Source organism: Pezoporus flaviventris, unplaced genomic scaffold (assembly GCF_033815535.1).
Source record: "Pezoporus flaviventris isolate CSIRO_AGI_PZ_B2104156 unplaced genomic scaffold, CSIRO_AGI_Pfla_v1 ptg000078l, whole genome shotgun sequence".
Taxonomy (NCBI): Eukaryota; Metazoa; Chordata; class Aves; order Psittaciformes; family Psittacidae; genus Pezoporus; species Pezoporus flaviventris.
Genome location: NW_026892626.1, coordinates 4,156,007 through 4,178,844, shown reverse-complemented (window position 1 = coordinate 4,178,844; position 22,838 = coordinate 4,156,007). Strand labels below are relative to the sequence as shown.

General features: G+C 41.4%; 1 protein-coding gene across 2 annotated transcripts; it reads right to left on the bottom strand.

The window, feature by feature from the left end:
* Window positions 1-813: 813 nt before the first annotated feature.
* Window positions 814-14,501, bottom strand: TVP23A (trans-golgi network vesicle protein 23 homolog A). 2 transcript variants are annotated; one of them, XM_061473331.1, is made up of 7 exons: window positions 14,075-14,500; window positions 13,909-13,988; window positions 8,884-9,028; window positions 6,908-6,997; window positions 3,179-3,304; window positions 1,375-1,504; window positions 814-975 (listed from the first exon to the last, which is right to left on the bottom strand). In XM_061473331.1, the coding sequence occupies exons 1-7, from the start codon at window positions 14,081-14,083 to the stop codon at window positions 914-916; spliced, it is 642 nt and encodes a 213-aa protein (XP_061329315.1). In that variant the 5' UTR covers window positions 14,084-14,500; the 3' UTR covers window positions 814-913. The 2 variants fall into 2 exon arrangements, with proteins under 2 accessions (XP_061329315.1, XP_061329316.1); XM_061473332.1 differs by lacking the exon at window positions 6,908-6,997 and having other exon boundaries at window positions 14,075-14,501.
* Between the last annotated feature and the right edge of the window lie 8,337 nt (window positions 14,502-22,838).

The window sequence follows — 22,838 nt, the reverse complement described above, 5'->3', positions numbered from 1 at the left end:
TGTCATATTAACAGACTAAACGTGCAGATGGCATTTGAAGACATGCGTGCATGAGATTTTATTTAGAAAATTGAATATAAAATGCACTTCTTTGGTATGGGGGTGTTGTATCTAATGTATCTGCTACACACACGGTAGCATGGGCTGTGACACCTGCTCGCTTGTGCTTTCACTGATAACACCATTTCAGTGGAAAAGATTGTATTTTGAGTGAGATTCAGTGCAGTAGTGTCTCTTCTTTTTACAATTGCCATCAGTTTTAAAGTAAAAACCTACTGGAATTTAAGTGGGTTAATTATAGTACAGTATTTTATTTATTACAGGTATTAGAATAGGGTTAACGGACTGTAACTACACATAACTGGCTGCTCCACACAAGTACTCTGTGAACTTGCTGAGTGACTTTTGTTCTTCCTTCAACGTGACTGTAAGCCTGAACACTTAAAAATAAGCATTTAGTATCTTTGAGAGGCCATTTGTGATTATAATTCCTCTCTGTTTTTATTGAGGAATCAAAGGTTTGAGAAACCAGCATTGTGTTCCAGGGGGAAAGGCAGTTTGGTTTTGTTTATTGTAGTTCTAAAATAAAACAAATGAGCATCATTTTCTGATTCCATGCTAATTCTCGGTTAAAATAATACAACAGTTTGGGGTTAGTTGACAGATGGGTCAGTGTGCTCTGTATGAACTGAAAGCATTGAGTTTGTGACTATATAAACCACTTCTTGATGAAACTTGTAAGTAGCAAAGGCTCTAAACCTTTCAGAATCTAAAGACTTGAACACAAATGACAAAATCATGATTTCATGCAGGTATAATTCTAGAAGAGCTTTACTTAAGTACTTTCCAATGAAGAACAGTTTTCACAAATGAGTGTTTTTACTATTCATCCTCCTTGTTCTTCCTTATTTGATTATCTAGTGCCTGTCTTCCCATGTTCCTCAGTGCGGTCTCCTGACATTCTCCTTGTCTGTCCTGTAGGATGAACACAGGACATGAGTGTGTCAGCACCCCTAGTATGTAGGAATCTTATATAAGAATTAGGGAAGAGCCAGGTGGAAGCCTGAGGGTTGAAGATGGGTCCCCCAGCTGTACCTAACCAGAGGCACTATGAGACCTCAGGAGGCACCTCTCCAAAGGCTTAACTTGGAGGACATTCTTCATGGGGTTTGGAAACAGCTCAGCTGGGAAGCTTCAGCAGGCATCCAAACACAGAGCAGAGTGAAATGGAGTAAGGCTTAGTGGAGAGTCAGGACATCCCTGCCAGGGTTATTGCAGAAGCTAAGACCTGGGAAGAGCCAAACGCAACAGTGTGGGGCAGGTTGGTATGTGGTACTTCATGGGTTGTAGCTGACAGACCAACTTGGTACTTACTCTTGGGAACATCTGCTGTGACAAAAAACCTTGAGGTTACTCTACTGATGCTTTTTTGTCCCCCTAATTTGCAGTGGATGTAGCCATATAAATTAGCAGTCTGAAGGGAGATCCCAGCTATCACAAGAGCCTGTGGACAAACAAAAGTTGAGTTGGGATAAATATACCACTATATACAGACTGTATGTGTAGAATATATATATACAGGTCTGTACATGTGTGTGCATACGATTTAAATATACAAAAATGCTACAAGAGGGAGACAGTCCTTCCAATAATGAAGTATCTTCAAACAGATCCAATTGTATCAAACACAATAGTTCCTTTCTACAAAATGTCTCTTTATCAAAACACTGATACATATTTATTTTGTCACTCTGTGTCTTGAAAGATTTCATTACTTTCCTAAAAGCACTTAATCAAAAAGCACCTATTGAACAGATTCCATAATCATTCCACTTTTGTTAAGCCTGATTTGTATCTGCAAGTTTCACATCCATATACATAGCAAACCTGCAGTCTTGTTTAGCTGACAAATGCCCTATTAAATACAAATAAGATCCTGTAACTTGCAGATTTCCAAAGAGGATTGATAGATAGGAATCAGTATCTAGCATTATCAGGCAGTGAAAATAATCTGATCCTTTTGTGGTATTGTAGGTTTAGCAGCAGGCAGAATCCATTTGATTGATTGACTAATGAAATAACTTGCTGAAGTTGTTTTTCTTAGCCTCAGCAACAGTTTCCTTGGAGCTATCATATTTTCATCTGTGTAACTTGCCTTTTGCAACCACCTGAACAACCTGCATCCAGTGCCAGTTAGGGTTCCACCTCAAACCAGCTCCTAATTTAGCAAACAAACTGGTCCTAAAGATAAAGCTGGAGTGGTGGAGAAAGACTGCAGTTTAATTCAACTATTGCTTGTTAGGCTGTGCCATTCAGGGCAGCAGAAAGTGGTTAATGATTTGTAATTGATTCATACACATAGCTAAATTTCCTGTTTTATTTAATAAAATGTAATCTGTTACTGGTTATGTAGCTGCGCATCTCCAAGACGCTTTTTATTTTTTCAAACTGAATTAAGAACTGTACTGAGGAGCAAGGCTAGGAACTTGACAAAATGAGTTCTATGGGGATTATCCAGGCAATATGAAGATTTACGCAGGGAAAATATGAAGATTTCATAGAAAAAGATATCTTAATGCAGTTTATGGAGCAAATTTCCTTTTGTAGTTAGAAAAATACATCATGTACTTTTTTTTTTCTTTTTGGTAGGCTAGGTTGCTTATAAATACAGGAATTATAAAATACATGCCGACAGCTCAATTTATCAAGGTTTTAAGCACTATGGTATTGATTCTTTCAAAGAGGAATGGTATCAGAGACTTATTTTTAAGAGCAAGTAACATTCCAGTCCCTAGGATATTTAAAAACCTGAACACCAGCATCACTGGTTTGCTTTTTGTCCTATCCTATTCACTTTCTTTGAATTAAGTTGGGGAAAGTAGGTTGCTACACTTAAAAAGAAGTCCACAATTTCACCAGCCACTTCAGGTTCTCAAGTTAGATGAAAGAGCTGACATTTAACAACCTGGCAGAAGTGGGGCTAAAAATTAATCTGTTCCAGAGTGCAGGGCTTGACTGCAGAAAACTTCTTGTGATGGCATGAAGCTGTTACTAGAATTTTTGTACTGTTACAAGTTCTGTACTTGTTCAAAGACTCTTGTAAAACTAACAGACCCGGGCTGTTCTCTCTATCAACACTTCCTGTCAGCCACAGGTCTGTCAGTACCCCCAGACTTACCAGCCATTTCAGCTTCAAGGAGAACAACGTGCTAAAGAAAAACATGGTCCAAATAACTGGACAGATAATGAGACCAAGCCAAAAGATTTGTGCTTCAGCTTCAGTTGAGGCAGCTGTTGAAGGCGCCTACAAGAAAAATTTTTGAAACCACTAGTCACAAAGACAAAAGCCACAATAAATAACAAATCAGTAGAGGAGGAGAAATAGGTAAGATTACATCTTTACCTAAATTTCACTTACTATATGCATAGAAGGAAGACTGAATAAGCAGAGAAGTAGCTAATGCCAGGTTTTCTGCCTGCTGCCCTACCATATGTTGACAGTTTTTTCTTGTCAAAATGTTCTGGTCTTTGTTCACATTTGAATGAGAGAATTATTCCTTTTGTCACTGACACTAACACTAACACTATGGATCAGTAGTAGTATTTTAAGGTCAAGCTCTGTTACACTGACAATTCGTTTTTAAACTTCAGAAATACTAAGTTAACTGTGATGTTAACTCTAGGCCTTAGAGAAGTGTGAAACAGAAGATAGTGGTACAAGCAGAAGAACTTCAGTGCGAGTACTTCACTGTCTGTAGTGTAAATTCATGACAGGTGCCCTGTTCACAAATCAAAAGCATGAGGGGGAAGGGCAGAAAGTCTGCAAAAAAACCTCAAAGCAGACTGTAGAAAGCTGTGGTTGCAGGTATTTTCAGGTCAACACAGCTCCTGTCTTTACATACACTGAAAGGCTCATTGTTAACTCCTATTACCTAAAAGATACTAAAGAAATTGTACAGAAGATTCTGATCTTTTCTAGAAAACCAGAATTCAAAATCTCACTCCAAACCTCAGATCACTCCACCACCACTTGTGCCAGCTTCTGAAATACAACTGGGTAAGAAAACCCTGGGGACTCTTCCACTCTGAAAACCAAAAAGCTTTTTAGTTCATTTTCAGTATCTTGAATTCTCATGTAAAAATAAGATTCATCCATCCATCTTGAGGCAGACAGTGGCATCCAACTTGTAAATAAGATTAAGTTACTCTATCTCGCCTAAGAAAACCCCGAAAGACACAATAATTACAAGGTGTCTTTAATTTTCTCATGTACTCTCCTAACCAGTGATGTTGCAGAGGTCCAGAGAATAATGTTCTATGACTTCATAGTTACAGAAGAAGACAGATGTTCTGGATCAGTAAAACAGTTTAATCACCTGTGTCCCAAACTATCGACAAATTACCCGACAGGACACTGCGCTAGCCCTGACTATTTAGGAGGAAAAAAAGTCAGTACACCTGAGGACTCTGCACCTAAAAGACCTAATTAACTTGATTGAGCAAGATTACAAAAGGCTGCAATCATCCTAAAAGAAAGGAGAGAGGAACTGTGGTAGTTGGAATGTAAGTTTAAGAATTGCTTTTCTTAGAAGAAAATCTAAATCTCAGCAGAAGGTAGGATTTCAAGAGTGAGCCCCTGTTGTGCCAACAGCACCCCAGGAATTAGCTGCCTATTGTTGCTGGGACCAGTGCTGTTTAATATTTTCATCAACGACCTGGATGAGGGAACTGAATGTACCCTCAGCAAGTTTGCTGATGATACTAAACTGGGAGGAGTGGCTGACACACCAGAGGGCTGTGCTGCCATTCAGCGAGACCTGGACAGGCTGGAGAGTTGGGCAGGGAGGAACTTGATGAAATTCAACAAGGGCAAGTGTAGAGTCTTGCATCTGGGGAAGAACAACCCCATGTACCAGTACAGGCTGGGGGCTGACCTGCTGGACAGTAGTGAAGGGGAAAGGGACCTGGGGGTCCTGGTGGATAGGAGGATGACCATGAGCCAACAATGTGCCCTTGTGGCCAAGAAGGCCAATGGCATCCTAGGGTGCATTAGAAAGGGTGTGGTTAGGAGGTCAAGAGAGGTTCTCCTCCCCCTCTACTCTGCCTTTGTGAGGCCGCATCTGGAATATTGTGTCCAGTTCTGGGCCCCACAGTTCAAGAAGGACAGGGAATTGCTTGAAAGAGTCCAGCGCAGAGCTACAAAGATGATTAAGGGAATGGAACATCTCCCTTATGAGGAGAGGCTGAGGGAGCTGGGACTCTTTAGCTTGGAGAAGAGGAGACTGAGGGGTGACCTCATCAATGTTCACAAATATGTAAAGGGTGAGTGTCAGGATGATGGAGCTAGGTTTTTTTCAGTGATGTCCAGTGATAGGACAAGGGGCAATGGGTGTAAACTGGAGCATAGGAGGTTCCATGTGAACATCTGGAAAAATTTCTTTACTGTGAGAGTGACAGAGCGCTGGAACAGGTTGCCCAGGGGGGTTGTGGAGTCTCCTACATTGGAGATATTCAAGGCCCACCTGGACAAGTTCCTGTGTGATGTACTCTAGGTTACCCTGCTCTTGCAGGAGGGTTGGACTAGATGATCTTTTGAGGTCCCTTCCAACCCTTAGGATTCTGTGATTCTGTGATTTGGAATATTTCTAAGCAAATATAACTGTAAAGCAAGAGAACTTAAAGTTGCTAGAGGACTAGCAAAGAAGGTGGGGAATGCCTGATTCTGAAAATTAAGAGAATTGCACGTAGTCCAGGACCTTGCCAAGACAATGTATTTCCTACCGATGAGCCATGACAAAAATACAATCCACTCTAATGATATGTCCCTTCTGGGTGCTGTTTTTATGTTAATCAAGCTACCATTTGCCAGAAGGCTTTAGCTCATACAGCTGAGTCAACTTTGTACTTCTAGGCTAGAACTAACAAACTGTAGGAGGTGAATTAGGCTGGCTTATCTCAGTAATTTTGAGGTCAGGTCTTTTTATGGATGCTGTTGCTTTTAACTGCTAAGAAAGCTCTTGACTTGACAGAACTAAGGAACTCTGAAGGTGCTCTACTTTCTTTGCTTCCATGCAGGCTAGCCTATGTTTTGGGGTTTCAGTTGCAGTATGTTGACATCTCCACACCCACAAAGCAGCTACGGGTTGCAGTTTTGCTCAGCCACAGGGCTACTAGAGGGCACTCCAGGCCTGCACATGGAGAGTACCCACTCCACACTGTGCTGCTACACAGGCTCTGTGCGCAGCTGGACTGGCTGCAAAGAATTCTCCTAGTGAGTAGCACCTGAAGTGGTGTTCTTCCAGGCTCTTGCTGGAATGGGGTGGTGGGGAGCACGACTGCAAGTGAAAGCAAAAGCCTACAGTCTTTGACTGTGACAGCAATGCCACGCCATTTCAGAGTGTCTTTGCTCAGGGTGTTTGGGGGAGCACTGGCAGTATCAGAGTCCTCTGTGATTCAGGTTCTATTCCCCAGTATATTCCATGAGCATGAATAAAATATTAATTTTACCAACCTGGATACAAACTATTCAGCATTGCTTTCAACATAGATCTTTCCTAAAGAGGCTTCTGCATTGGGATTGACTATGGGAAGATATGTTTATTACAAGATATTCTCACTGGAAAACAGAACTACCAAAGCCATTTCATACCAGTAATACCATGCTATGAATTTTATTCTGCTGATGCAAATGGTGACTATGTTGTGAGTCTGGTTCTGTCCTAAATGTTTCCAGGATGTGACAATCCAGGGGCTTGCAACTGAATACTTACAGTATCTTCTATAGAGGCTGGATAAACATAACTATTACAAAGGTGCTCCTTGGTTACTTTATTTGACTTGGTATCAGCTTTACAAGCTTTCCTATGGATTCTGTTTGTCCTGTGCCTACTTTTGTTAGCAGACTTACCCTTTTGGCTTCAAATACCCAGTGGCTTTTTCCATCTTCATCAATCTGGTTCCACCAACGCAAACCAACCAAAAGTCTTCCTGTCACATTCTAGTGACAGAAACAATTATTTACATTAATCAGAAGCATAACTCACTTTTCAGACTAACAAAAAAGAAAGGCATGTCTGAAAATCATGTTATTTTGGAGCTAATTTTAGTATTTTATAAAAGCTGTGTCAGCCTGACCACAACAGTCAGTAAGGGTGGATGAGTTCCCACAAATTTAGAGGCCTACTCTTTCCAAACAAGATAATTAGTACAATAATACTGATTTAGGTAAGAAATTATAGGGTGTGTCTTTTCTAAGTCAGTTAGTTGGAGAAACCCTCAGTAAACAAATTTTCTCAGTAGGAGAGGAGAACTGCAAACAAAACCACAGTGGAAAAATGGATGATTAAGCTGTGAGGAATCAAGCAAACAAATTAAGAAAATATTTCTGCACCTGGTTGAATACTAGGTTTCAGTATATTGAATATACATCAATGCTTCAGTCCCATACAACTTGTTCACGTGTCCCTCAGAGGTTGGTGTTGGGACCGAATCTGTTCCACATCTCTGTCAGTGACATGGGCAGTGGAATTGAGTGTGCCCTCAGTAAGTTTGCCAATGACACCAAGCTGTGTGGTTTGGTTGGCAGCTGGAGGATAGGGATGAGATCCAGAGGGACCTTGACACGCTTGTGAAGTGGCCAATGCCAACCTCATGGAGTTCAACCAAGCCAAGTGCAAAGTCCTGCACCTGGGTCAGGGCAATCCCAGCCACAGCTACAGGTTGGGCAGAGAAGAGACTCAGAGCAGCCCTGCAGAGAAGGACTTGGGGGTGTTGGTTGATGAGAAAATGAACATGAACTGGCTTCAGTGTGCGCTTGCAGCCCAGAAAGCCAACCGTATCCTGGGCTGCATCAAAAGGAGTGTGACCAGCAGGTCGAAGGAGGTGATCCTGCCCCTCTACTCTGCTCTCGTGAGACCTCATCTGGAGTATTGTGTGCAGTTCTGGTGTCCTTAACATAAGAAGGACATGGAGCTGTTGGAGCAAGCCCAGAGGAGGCCATGAGGATGATCAAGGGGCTGGAGCATCTCCTGTATGAAGACAGGCTGAGGAAGTTGGGGCTGTTCAGCCTGGAGAAGAGAAGGCTGCATGAGGACCTCATAGCAGCCTTCCAGTATCTGAAGGGGGGCTACAAGGATGCTGGAGAGGGACTCTTCATTAGAAACTGTAGTGACAGAACAAGGAGTAATGGGTTTAAATTTAAACAGGGGAAGTTTAGATTGGATATAAGGAAGTTCTTTACTGTGAGGGCAGTGAGGCACTGGAACACGCCCCCCAAAGAAGTGGTAAATTCTCTGTCCCTGTCAGTGTCCAAGGCGATTGGACAGAGCCTTGGGTAACATGGTCTAGGGTGAGGCGTCCCTGTCCATGGCAGGGAGGTTGGAACTGGATGATCTTAAAGTCTTTTCCAACCCAAACCATTCTATGATTCTATGTGAAGCCCCTGGGATTCTGGGCTGGCCTGAGCTACCTGCCTGCATGTGCTTAGGGCACCGATGCCATAGCTAGACTCCCAGGATTCTTCTGCAGTTCCTGTATGCTGCATCTGGACACAGTATTGTGACTTTGGACATCCTTTGGCATCCAGTACTGAAAACCACTACTACTTTATTTCTGTAATTTTTTAGGGGGGAAAGCATACAAACATCTCTACTGCAAGCAAGGTGATTTTCTCACCATATTAGTAGCTCCCATCAGGCATTGAGAACATGGTGAGACATACTAGCCAAGATATGTAAATGTCTTAATGAAAATGGACTAGACATTTAATGAATTAACAGATCACAATATCTTTGTCACTTCTGCCAGTATACGCTTTTCCTTTTTTGCTTTATTTAATAGTACACAGAATCCTTCAAAGGTAGTTACTATTCAGGGACATCTTACCTTAACTGACCAAAAGTCAAAGGATAGAAGGAGGAGAATAGTGACAAAACAGGCAATGAAGCTGTTGCTGAACCAGTCACACAACAAGTAGGTGACAATGGCACTCACTCGGAAAAACAGGTGGAAAAAGGAAGCCAGTGGGTGTCTAGAAAAAAAAACGAAACACAGAGCACTTAGGAAGTTAAGGAACAAGAAGGAATGTTACAGTATTTGCTAACAATGTAGTATAACACAACAATTTCTAGTTGTGGTTCTTTTTCTGTAGTAGTATTTTGGTGCATAGTTGGTATTATTTCATATGTTAATATCTATCTTCATTATCAAAGCAATAGTATTTCCAATAGGCAGCCTTCAATCTAAAGCTAGAAGACGGAATGTGTTGTTCAAGTCAAAACTTTCTCAAAGACAGAGCAAAATAGTCTTTCACCAGTTTCTTTAGTAATGCATGAAGGAATTTAGTGATTATGTTCAACATTGTACCCTAAAATCCTCATTGCTTCATTAAATAAATCAGAATTGCAAACCACAGAAGAATTAAAATGTATCTTATGCCTTTCAGAACTGTTTTGAGAACAAGAACAGGAATTCTGAAAAAAAAAAAAAAGCTGCTGGTTATAAGGCAAAATTAATCATATGTAATGTCTGAAACCAAACACTTCCTTATACAGCGGGAGTACAAGCTGGGAACCTAACAGTTCCTATTAATGAATGTTCATTAATTTCACTAGATATCTGTGCTTTGCTCATGAAACAAAATTTCATCTGTAACAAAATAAAGGGGAATTTAAGTGGAAGCAGCAGATCTATAGCATGGAATATTGGCCTGTACAATGAGACAGGGGGGTTGCAGAATGCTGTAATGAGCACAGAACAATTTTCAGGGTAATATGCCAAGTGCAAAAATTTATCCTGTACAGTTGAGTTTGTGTTAGTTTGAAGTGACAATTAGCTAGAGGCTGTTGCATTTAAGTAACTTCTTCCCTCGAAACTGCGTGACTAAAACTTGTTTTCTGAATAGGATTTATTTTTAAAGTCAGTGATTCTCTCATCTAGCTCCTCTACCTCTATAAACAATGACAGTAGTATGGCCTATTCAACTATTAAATTTGTTCTTCTATTATTGTGTATAATAAAATGATACATATATACGTAATTATAATTACTTATTACAATAGATAAGAATGAGAAATAAGTTATAATAGTTATATATTTATATCTAGATTGTAATATTATTATTCTATAGCTGTTTAACTGTCCTAGTAATCATCTTTTCTTTCACGGCAATACTGTGCTTGTAGTACTGCACACACATCACTAGAGAAGCAAACATGAGGCCCAGCTGTAGTTTATATTTACTCTTGATCACGTCGATGCTAACCTCTAACTTGCCAAAAACTTTTTCTGACTTAAAGCTGCTTGGAGACCTCATAGCAGCCTTCCAGTATCTGAAGAGGGCCTATAGGGATGCTGGGGAGGGACTCTTCATTAGGGACTGTAGTGATAGGACAAGGGGTAACAGGTTAAAACTTAAACAGGGGAAGTTTAGATTGGATATAAGGAGGAAATTCTTTCCTGTTAGGGTGGTGAGGTACTGGAATAGGTTGCCCAGGGAAGTCGTGAATGCTCCATCCCTGGCAGTGTTCAAGACCAGGCTGGATGGGGCCTTGGGTGATATTGTTTAGTGTGAGGTGTCCCTGCCCATGGCAGGGGGGTTGGAACTAGATGATCTTAAGGTCCTTTTCAACCCTAACTATTCTATGACTATGATTCTATGTGGAATTTTAAATAAAAGGAGCTTTTTCTGCCATAAGCGGGTAGGCGGGTGAGTGGAGCAGAAGGAATATTTTAACTGTCAAAACCAGACTGTCTTGCTACTTCAGGTCTTGATCTCAATCAAGAAGATATGAGAGTTCACTGAGTCAGTGGTATCGTGTGTCAATACAAGCTATTCAGAGATCACAGCTCTAAAGCTTATCAGGGTGGACTGAGCTTTTATAACTATATCAGTGCTTCAGATGTGAAAGTAACTTTAGAGTAGTGCTTCATTTTGAAAGTCAGATGATGAATGACTGATTGGATGCTAAATCAATACCAATCCAATATCAGACTTAGAAGGGTGTTTACTAAAAATAAGCAATACATGAGCAAAAGGCTCACATTTCTTACAGCACTAAACTTTATTGAGACTACAGAGTATCAGTCCTCTTGCAAGTATATGGCTAGCCAAGCCACAGACAGACTTGCAGGTTCTTGTCCTAGGGAAATAATATGGAGATACATTAAAACTTGCATCTCATTCTTTGGACAACTCCCTTGATCTCAGAAAATGTCCATCTATTTACACTTAAAAAAAAAAAAAAATCCTGCAACTAACAGAATTCAGTAAATAAACTGTTCACTTCCTCAGTTAACAGAACAAATGTTTTCCTAATTCACAGCCATCAGATGAAACTTATAGCTCCTATCATACATGAACAGAATTTTTGATAAGGAGATAATCCCAGATAGATAAAATTGCCTTTAAAACCTGAAGCTAAACCATCTGCATCCTTTTTGAAAGAATAAGTTTTATAGCTTTTCTTATGCATTTATATATAATTTAATTGTACTTTATAAATTTTTTTAAAAGCCAATTTCCAGAAGTATGATGAATTAAGAAATCATTGTATAAACTAAAGTGATTTCTTGTACTATGGAAGTCAGTATAGGCTTTAAAACATGGTAACTTTGGTTTTTTGCCTTCAAATCCAGTAATGAATAAAGGTAGCTAAAATTCTGCACTGGCTCTGTTTGACATATTCACTCCTGGAAGCACAGAAACCCACTTACTTGGACTTCTAGTAATCCTGCTGCATTTAAATCCATGTAGTGTAGACCTGGAGTCCTGAGGCTAAACGATTACCATTTATCTTGTTACAGTAAACTCCAATCAGTTGGCAAGCATGATGCCTATCAGGATAGGAATGAGCTGTTATGAATTTAGTTGCATCCTATATTAAGGAATCAAATTTGATTAACCCTAATGTATACCCCTGAACCACAGGAGAATCATTCCCAGTACCTGCTCAGAAGTGCACAGGCAGCACTATATGCTTTTCATACCTCTGTCTGGTACTTGAGATATATCTAGGCAAATTTTGAACAAATAGGTTCTCTTGCTTGATCATGTTGTGTTACCTGAGTGATCTGAAAAAGAAGCGATCATATGCTCGTAACTGTTCCAGATCAAATGTTGTGGTACTGAAATGAACTGCAAAGATGGTGTAAGTTAGGTTTTTCCTAATCTTCTTATGAAAGTAGCCACTAACTAAATCACTAACCACACATCTTTTGCTTTTACTGAACACTTGCATATACCTTGGAGAATCACAAAAGCACAACTTGTCATGCAAATTCTAACAGAGTTCAAGATGGATGAAATTGGGATAAAGTTAAAGACAAATGATTGTAACATGTTGTTATGCCCTCTAATAGGACAATGAAATTCAACAGCACATTGGGTGTGTTCCAGACTTGTTAGCACAAGATTCTTCAGAAACATAAAAACAAACTTCTGTGTGAACAATGTAAGGAGTTTCATTTCTGTATTTTATAGCAGAAGCTTTTTCAGTATGAGAGCATCTTTTAGTACTGTCACAATGAGGGTAAGAAAGAAGAGCAGTCTCTAATGAAATAAGTACCTACACAAAGCGGATCAATGAATACTGTGGTTTACTGATACTTTGCCTGTATACATTATTGGGTAGAGTGAACCAGTAGGAATGGATCTCCAGAGTAAAGTAACTCATGCTGTAGAGCTCCTACAAACATTTTGAGGTGGTTTCACTTCATGCTAACTCCTGTCTGGTCGCACAGACTGTATCTGTGGCTTGCACACTCAAGATACTCCTAAACTGTATTTCCCAGTTTAGTCCAGTCCTTTTGGCTGTCTTCTCCAAAGCTGCACCAAAATATAATCCTTTGTTTAAAAACTGCTGCTGCTAAAGCACAGAAACAAAGCAATTCCAGGAATGATAATCTTCTGTCGTGGCTGACTCCTCATGTAGTTTCAAAGTCCAATGCACTGGAAGGGCAGAAATGCCTCACCAGGCTCTAGTAAAACAGAGCAACTGTGTTGTAAAGCTACATGATTGCTTATTTGTGCATGTCAGATAACATTTATGTTAGGCTTAACATCTCTTATTTTTCCTTGTTTACACTGACAAGAAATATTAACATTGTCATGGTCCAGAGTAAACTGGGGATGGTGGAAGGGCAGAAAGCAATATAAGTCAAAGCTGATTATATACATTGACTAGTGCATGCATATGTATAATTTCTTTTAACATAAAACTTTCCCCTTTACAGTCTTTGACTGGAGACTCTTCAAAAGCCAGTGATGGAACAGCAGCTCTGTGGGACCTTGGTGTGGACAGAGCTGCAGAGGGACACCTCTGGTAACCTAAGGGAAGACTGCTTTACCCTGACGGATCAAGGGGTTGGGTTTTCTCAGGTAACAGCTGCAAGGGTAAATTACATTATAACCCACATAATATCACATCTCATGATAGGAGAACATGACAGTTTTATTTTGAATAACTTGATGTTTCCCTTCAGCTGGGTATGCAATACAATGCCAGAGCACTCTGCTGCACAAATTGTTTTGCTGGAGATGAATTCTCTTGAATTCTCTAGCTCTAACAAAAACACTGCTTGGTTGCTCGGGCTTTTTCCGTGATATGTCGGCCATGGGTGTGTGAAATCTCCATTTCCAGTGGCAGGACGATGCCTGGCGTGCAGAGCAACTGGACTCACTGCAGCAGCCTAGCACTGACCAGCCTCCCGGGCACACTTCTCAGCCTCCCCGGCCAGCCTGTTCCAGCGCTTGACCACCCTCTCTGTGAGAAATCGGAATTCAATGTTTAAAGGACGTTTCTGTGTTTCCATGCGCCAGTCCAGCCGCAGCAGCAGGGGATGCCCAGGCCCAGTCACCTCAGGCGGGCGCCGCGACGCTGAAGCCTCCGCGCCCGCTCCCCGCGCCGTTACCTGATCTTGGCTTTGCGCAGCGCCAGCTCCTCCTCGCTCCCGAAGTCGAGGGACACATCTTCGGTGTCGTCCACCAGCGCCTGCGGCGGGGAGCCCGTCAGCAGGGAGGGACCGGGGGAGCCGCGCCGCCGCCCCCCCGCCCCGCACCGCCTGCCGGCGCCTCTACCTGCTTCATCTTTCGCCTCAGCCGCACCGGCCCCGCAGCGCCGTTGCCGGGCGCGGCGGTTGCCAGGGTCCGGGAGGTGTTTCAGGGAAAAGGGTCCGGGCTGCCGCCTGCCCGGGGAGACCTGCGGAGGGGCCGGAGCTCCTCACTAGGGCCGCGCTCAGGGCTTGACTGCGCCTCGGAGCTCGGCTACCACAGTGGAAGTGGTGCCCGGCAGGCAGACCTGCCTCCTCCTCCTTTGTGTCCTTGCTGCTGAGGTGGCTCAAGCTGCCATCCTGCTCCCCATCGTGGTTAGGCTCTCGGCGGTTGCCTTGACCGAGGCCAAGTGAGCTGTGTGGGCCCTGATGCGAGCCTGAGGAGCCAGTGCCCGAGAGGTAGCCAAAGGCTTTGGTTCAGCGCGCTAAGATGTCTGCCCGCTGATGAGGGCTTTGGGCTCCCCAGGAGCACCAACCTGGATAGGGCTTGTGCTGAAGGTACTCCCCAAAAGGACAAAGCAGAGAGAAAGGTGAATGCACATATACACATATGATGTTATAAATGTGGCTGAAACAAATTGACGAGAGCCAGACCAATGAATCAAATCGGTTTATTGAGCAAGCGACAAGCAAAACCGCGCTGGGTGTCCGGGGAGTCTCCACTCCACCAACGCCACGCGCCCCACTTCCCCAAAGTCACTGGTTTTATACTCTTCTTCATCCGATATACGTGTCACCTCCTGGCGTCCTCTGCGTCTCTGTGACCTGTAGATAAGGGGTCTCATTCTGTCTCCTGGTGGGTGTGGGGAGGAAGGCTCCTTATCGCCTTCCCTATACATCGTTTACTTTAACAGATGCCCGCGGTCTATAAGCAACATGTCAAAGCACCTTAATTTTCCAGTAACTATTAAGCAAGCAAGTAACTCTAAGCAAGTAAATCCTAAGCAAGCAAGATTTGATTAACAAACAGGAATTTACTCATTACATATGATACATGCCTTGTTTGAGGACTTCCATCTGCTGTCCTGTCAGTGATGGGCCAGACTGTATGTGCTGTCCCTTGCCTCACAGTGGGCCCTGTGCCCCTTTTGGGCTTTTGAGGGGTAGTCCAGTATGGGCATAATACGGGGGATGTACTACTAGTGTAACTTAGGTAACTGGGCTGTTTAGTTAAAGGTTTCTCCTGCGTTTATTTAAATAGCAGATGGGTTATGCAACAGAGTTAAGGAAGTAGGAATGTGAAATGAGACAACTGCACTAGACGACTAGATCAGGTTGCCCAGAACCACATCCAGCCTTAACTTGAATGTCTCCAGGGATGGTGCATCCACCATCTCTCTGGCCAACCTGTGCCAGTGTTTTACCACTCTCATTGTAAAGAATTTTTTCCTCATGTTCAGCTTGTATCCCCCCTCTTAGTTTAAAACCATCATCCCTTATCCTATTGCCCTGCTGAAATGTATCTCCCCATCTTTCTTATAGGCCCCTTTTAAGAACTGAAAGGCTGCAAAAAGATCTCCCTGGAGTCTTCTCCAGGCTGAACAACCCCAACTCTCCCAGCTGTTCCTCACAGCAGAGGTGCTTCATCCCTCTGATCATTTGTGTGGCCTCCTCTGGACCCTCTCCAACAGCTCCGTGCCTTTCCTGCACTGAGGACTCCAGAGCTGAACACAGTGCTCCAGGTTGGGTCTCACCAGAGCAGAGGGGCAGAATTACATCCCTTGACCTTCTGGCCATGCTCCTTTGGATGCAGCTGAAGATACAGTTGGCCTTTTGGGTCTGCAAGCACAGACTAGTGGGTCATCTCCAATCTTTCATCCACTAGTACCCCAAGTCCTTCTCTTGGGTGCTCTCAATCCCTTCATCCCCTAACCTGTAATAACTTCCTTGTCTTTTCTAAAACCTCTAACTAATCCAGAATGTATCTGTTGAGTAAGTACAGAAGTTACTAAGGTAAAATTGGAAAGCAGCTTTGTGCAAGACTTGTTACTAGAGCAAGACAATACCTAATGCATCAGAAAAAACTGGTAGAGCTGTTCTTAGTAGGATCTGTAACTGTAGAGGAGGAAAGGTGCGTTTTATGACTAATAATGTTAATATTGTGCTAGTCATATTTTGGCCTTGGTAGTGTTAAAACAGTACCTCACAGTGTATCAGTAGGTGCAGCAGACTTGCACTACAAAACTGAATAGGCAACTCAGTGGAATGGCCCACAGTAGCCTAGAACAGCCTAGAAGAGGAGGCTTTCACTCACAAAAAGGACATAACCTCTATGAGTTATCATGAGATACAATTAGTAAATAATTATGTGCATACCTGAAGCTGACCTCTACTCCATTTACTGTATCAACATGCAGTTCTGCTTATGAGCAGCATCTTTACAGTAACTCAAATAGAACTGGCTTTCTGACTCAGAAGCAGTTCCTGGAACTGCACTGACACAAGCATTAAGCTGTGGAGGGAGGTCTTGCATTTTCTTCACTGACAGATTATCATCTCAGCTGTTGCATCAGCTCTCCTTTCACCTCTCAGCACAGTTCTGCCAGCAAGTCTGATGGTTCGAATTTAGTAATGTTGCTGTATTGTCTGAACTGTTGCATTTTTATTCTAAGGCACCAGAAAATAACTGTGTGCTATGTTCCTTTTCAGATAAAACAGTACTTGCTTCTGGAGGAGAGGTGACAATTAGCCTGCTACAGAATTACATATCTGAGTGCTTACTCTGGTGCTGCTACCTGATTTCATTAGAGGTAGAATGATATAACTAAAAAGAGAAGCAGAACCTGTGTTTTGTTTTTAAAATTTAAAACAGATAAATGTTTCTTTAATTTTCCCTCCTTCCAGTGTTTGTCTCCACTGTTTTGCTATAGGGATTATCTGTTTTCCTAAGAAACTCTTTTGGATAATCCCACAGAAGACTATCACTATACCATGCAGATGGTTTTAGTAACATTCTCTAAAAAGCAATGTGAAACTCTTGTGTGATTATTCAAGATATTGTATGGGTTATCATTTTCTTTGAGCAAATTAGGAGCGAGAAAGAATGCTTGTTTGCTAGAGGAATTGTTGGCCAAACCAAGAATTTCTTCATTTTGGGATTATTGGAAAAGCATTTTTCCTTGTTCTAAAATAAATACATCCAGGTATAACCTCATTAGAAGTTCCCAGTGTTTTCTAGGATTTTGCAGAACAAATTGTCCTATTTTCAACAGTTTTTCAGTATTTTGATTTGACTACAAATTATTTGAAGACTGGAAAGATTAGGAACATCCTAAAGGTGATGCAAGCCCTCAGTACCACTTCAACACATAAAATGTAAAGATAGTTACACTGAATTTGTGAATTGTGGTTTGGTTTTCAGGTTTGTACACAGGAAAACCTTGACCTTTAGGAAATACATTAAGATTTTATGTAATTGCTGACTGAAACACAGAGCATAAAATAGTTCAAAACTGATTCACTTGCTGCAGTGTGCTTATTACTTTACAGGCAGTTCTCTGCCCTGAATAGATAATGGCCTTTTTATCAAGGAGTACTATCAACGCCAAAGGCTTGATATGAATAATGAGCAATGTCTCACACTCGGTTTCAACAATAAGTAGAACCTCCTCCAAGTCGAATATGGTGTTTCATCCATGTGGTTAACATGAAGTCAGCTGATTTCCCTTTTTCTTTGGAGCATTGCCCAGAGTTGCACCATCTATCAGTATCAAGCTCTGTAAGCTGCACAAGGACATTCTGAGTAGCTTGACAGTTCTTCCTCTGGGAAAGCAACTCAGTGTTTACAGTTTTCTGTTTTTCTGAATACTGGAAAAATACTGTTAATCCAAGAATAACTGTTAGTGTGCATTAGATACATTTACATGTTTTGTTGGAGGTTCAGTAAAAACATTTACGTTTTGAGGAGATAGGCCAAATTAGAGAAGGTATTAAACAGATAACTTTCTTATAGTGTTGCCCTCTAATTAACTTGTAAAAGATTATTTTTTGCTTTGGCCCAGAGCTAATTTCTGTGGATTTTTTTGTCAGTACATACCTTAGTCGTAATTGTCAGCTCTGTATTATCAGGAGAGAAGCTGTAGCATTTACTTGACAGATCAGGATAACGTCTTTCAGTTGGATGTTATGTAGCAATACACTCTCAGTAGAGATCTAGTTCAAGAGGTTTGGGCTGTAAATATGAATGGAGATCTTTTATTAAAAAAAAAAAGAAAAAAAAAGAAAAGCTGTATTGGGCCTCCGTTCAATTATGTTTAAAGAGATTAAAAATATTTTTTTAGTATCTTGAGAGGGGTATAAATACCCATTATTGCACAGTAACTGATTTTGCTTCTAAAAAGTACAGTAGTACCTGTATTCCTTTCAGGTAGGAAAAAAAGAAAACAAGAAAAGATTACATGTTTTTATTAAATGGAATCCTCTGTATTCACTGTTTGTGTTTAGGCCTCATTTAACTGGTGCTGTAGAATTTCTAGTGTGGTTACCTGGGAGACAAAATGCTTTGTAATTATTACTGAGTTTACTTCAGTATCTTTTTCTGTTGAGGCTGTACAGTGGTCATCTAGAAACAGCCAAAACAAAGGCAGACCAAAGCAAAGTTATCAGCTCTCTTCCAATTTTGGGTACATTGCTTCCCAACCTTTGGATGTGAACTTCTTGATGTGTTTAGCTCTCTGTGTATATCTTCATATGTTCAAAGCTTCAGCCCTTCTCAACTGCAGTTCTTGTTACTAGTCAGCTCTGCAGATCATCTCTTATTTCTCATTTGGGGAACTCCAGAAATAAGGATTTTGGATGCTGTTTGGACAGCTGTCAAAAGTTTGGTTTAAGTGGCTCTGTAGATCCACTGAATAAGGGATCTAAGTAAGGAGAGGACCCCTTTCCTAGAGTGGCACCAGAGTCCACTCTAGAGTCCTAGAGTCTTCACCAGAAGAGGTGCTTGGGGTTCCTTCCTTCCTTTGCTGGATGAATTTAAAGGCCTGTACATCCTCACACAAGTATCCAGTGCCTTTCCTGACTTAACCTGGTCTTCTATAGGCTTGATGAGGGGAAGAAAAACAGAAGTAGTGTAAACTTATTAAATAGAAGACCCTAAGGATTATCAAGCAGTTGAGAGCCTAGTACAACAGGCGGTTAATATGAAAAATTGAGTGCTGTTGCTTCTACTGTTTTCTCTGCAAAAAACAAAAGTTGAGGTGACTTCTAAAAGCTGTAAGCTGCTTACTTACTAGCCCCCACCCCCTTGCTACTAGTAATATTATCATAGTTGTGTTCAGATCCCTGAGGTGCTTGCTGGGAGGTTCATCAACTGTTGCTTTCATTGGCAATGTCTACTTCATCTTTTGTTGTGGAGGATGTGGAGGTTAAGCATCTTTTGCTATAGCTGCTTGCATGTGGTGTTCTTACGTATTCTAAAGTGATGTCAGGCGGGTGGTAAAGGCAATAACCTGTACCTCCAGTTCTTCATTCTTATGACCCACAGATTTTTTGTGAAGCACATTGTGGTCCCTACTTCTACAGCATTATTGTTTAATAGTATCTTTCTTTAATTTGTGACTACATTTTTTTTCTAGTTCACTGAATAGTTCCAGCTCCATAAAATTTTTTGTAGTCAGTCACAAAGAACTTGGTGGGTTGTCTGAGGAATTAAAATTCACAAAATCCATACTATTTCTATAGGCCTGAATCATACAAAGTGTTAGAGGTGCTCAGGATTGGTCTTTAGGTTGCTGGGTCCCCCTTATAAGCCATGGGAACATTAAATGCCTTGGGATGGAGTCTGGAATGTTGACTATGTGTTCTTTACAATGTATACCAGGTGCTACTGGAGATAACTCTTGGTATATGCAGTGTACAGCCCTGAACCTCTCCTGTAGGTCGACACCTAACCTCTTTCGGCAAAATTGAAAGCGTGGTTCCTGTCTGTGGCCTATGAGCCTTTTTTACCATGGAGCCTGTGTTCAGGAAGAGGCCATAATTGCCTGTACTGCCTGAAAGGTGACAAGCCTCAGCCTCACAGCTTAGATGAGGAGAAAGTCCTGGGCTGTATTGGAGGCCTCCAGAGATCTTCCTGTGAAAGCTGTTCTGCTTGACTCCACAGTTGGAGGGTGAAGCATTTGTTTCTCCTGGAATGGGCCCAAATTCATAATCTACACATCTTCAAAATCTATATAATAATCAGCAATTAAAAATACTGAAATAACCTTAGAAACAGGGCAAGGACCCACCCAAACCTGTTTGTTTCTCAAACCTGTTTGTTTGAGAATACACCAACTGTCTGCCTTTCATTCCTTCATGCAGGTCAGAGCAGCTTTAGCAGAAGGGTTTGGGAGTTCCCCATCCCTGTGGCAGAGCACCCCAGAGATCACACTGCAGGAGTGCAGAAACATGGACCTGAAGCTCCTGAAAAAGGCGGCCATGTGACTGTGTCTGATGATGCATTCACTGTACACATTTACAAGAGTAACAGCACAGCTACTGGAATAAAAGTCACGGTAAATGGTGGTTTATTCAAGTGACTAAAGGTAGAGCTACCATGTGAGGTAGATTTTAGTATCTTTTGCGTTTGATGTGTGTTTTAGTTGACAAAAATCAGAAATGTTCTAGGGAAGCCCCTAAAAATTGTGACTTCAACTGTCAGTTTAGTATTTTTGCCCAGCCTTCTTGCCTCTACCATTCTGAAACTTGACATAAGCTGTGGTTTTGCACATATCATTTTCCTTGCTGGTTTGGTTTTGTATTTGTATTCTGTTTCCCATTCTTGCTGTATTCTATTTTGATGTAGGGGAAATTAGTGTTTTTTATCACATGCTCCAATGCACCAGTGTGCTGGACTAGTTATATGAAGAACAGTGGTGGTGACAGAAAGGATACGAACTTTTTTCTTTCTCTAGTTGCTCTCAGCTATAGATAAATGACAAATCCTTCTGTTAACAAGATGAATACTGTTATGTGTTGTCTCAGAACTACTGCTAAAAGATCTCCAAGGCAAGGAGTAAGAGCTTTTCTCAGTTGTCTTTTCCTCTGTCTGTAGGCCAGGGAGCAGCTGGATGTTGCTGCAGGTCCTAGTGCTCACGATGTGAATGCAAAGCATGCAGCTGCAGCCAATTTCTAGTGAAACACTTCACACTGCATCCTTGGCTTCCTGATGAAATACCTTACGCTTGTAAAAATAGTGTAATAAGAAGAGCATGCTTAGGAATCGAAAGTGCTTTAGCAAAATGTCAAGCCAGCAATATTTTGTTAATTTTCAGTTGTTTCAGGTTTTCTTCTAATTTTTTTTCTTTTTTCCCACTGAGAAGTTCCAGTATGTACCATAGCACACTCATTCTAGTGCCAGTGAATGTAATGAATCACTGGTGTTTAGGTGAGGCAGAAAGTGGTGGAATTCATAGTTTAAATGTGGGCCTATCAACACAAAGATAATTTAGAAAAATATTTGACACCTTGCTGCTGGAAACAGCTTCATTATTTGTTTTAGTATATTTGCCCAGCTCTGCAGGGAGCTTTGCAGTAGCTATGTCCTCTTGTCACAACAATCTGGACTGCACAAGCCAATCTGGCAAAGTAATGTTATGTTGTTACTATTTAGGTTGCTCAGCTAAAAATGTGAGGGTTATGAGTTTTTAAACCCTAATATTTCAGAGAAACAGAATCCCATCAGGTGTTTATAGCAGACTGGCAGCAAATTTGTATATGCCAGCCTAATAAGGGTAGAAACTAAAGCAACTTCTGCAGAAATGCCTTTTGGAGTTAGTCTATCAGGATTTTGCAAAGCAGTCATCTAAACAGATCTTCTGTCCAGCCTACCTTGCTCTCTGTCTTCTGAGAATGCTTGTCCAAAGTTCTGTGAGGTTCTGAATGACCACAAATATTTGAGGTTCTAGTCTTTCTTTGCACCTACTAGATTGGAAGTTTCTAACCTTTTGAGTTCCTAACCTCACCTGAGAAAATAACGTTCTGAGGAAGCTGCCAGTATGATCAGCAGTGTTGCAGTGCATTACCTTGGCCTCTATGCACTGCCTCTCATACAGAGTCGATGCTACACCACTGAGGCTTATCATAGAGTTTGGAAAGCAATATGGTTGGTAATACTAGAAGTGCAGGCATGGAAGGATGTTGAAGGACTTTTAAGCATCTCCAAGCTCATGGACATTGCTGCAAGTCCCTGTTGATTTCAGTAGATAGTTTATTATGAATGAACTGCACTTCCTTGAAGTGTTGTCTGAGCTGTTGACTCTATCCTTGAGCTCTGATTTTCCTGTCATCATTTTTTTGGCATCTCTGGCTATAAACTGGATTCAGTACCAGGATTTGTTTGTGATTCCTTCTGTGCAGGCTGAATAGGTTTGACATACGGCTGGATGAACAGTTTTTTTGTAGACTGGAAAGTCTGTTTAGCAAATTCTCCTACTTTCTGATGGTAATGACTCAAGCCTGTGTAATACAGGCATCAGCATTTCACTACTTTACTTCACAGATGAGTGTATGTATTCAACTGCACAACTTCCCTTCCTGTTCTAAGGATTCTCTTTAGCTGACACAGAGCTTATGTAGGTAAGAGTGATGTTTCAAAGCAGCTATATCTCTTTTTAAGGGTCATTATGGTGGTCTTTCTTTCAGAGTCCAAAGGAAAAGACATGCCTTAGCTATAGAAAGTGCTAAATGATAGCAACATAAACAGCAACAAATAGTAAAAATATGCAGCCTGACTTAGTTCTCTTTTTCACGCACATTGTTTGTGCTGTGATACATTTTTAAAGAGGAAAGTGATACAAAAAGGAGAACTCATG

Excerpts from the sequence above, each read along its gene's own strand:
- TVP23A (XM_061473331.1), bottom strand. Across the intron at positions 3,305-6,907 it reads GGGTATTTGAAGCCAAAAGG|GCGCCTTCAACAGCTGCCTC; the intron begins GTAAGTCTGCTA and ends TTTTTCTTGTAG. Across the intron at positions 976-1,374 it reads CACAGCAGATGTTCCCAAGA|GACAGACAAGGAGAATGTCA; the intron begins GTAAGTACCAAG and ends TTCATCCTACAG.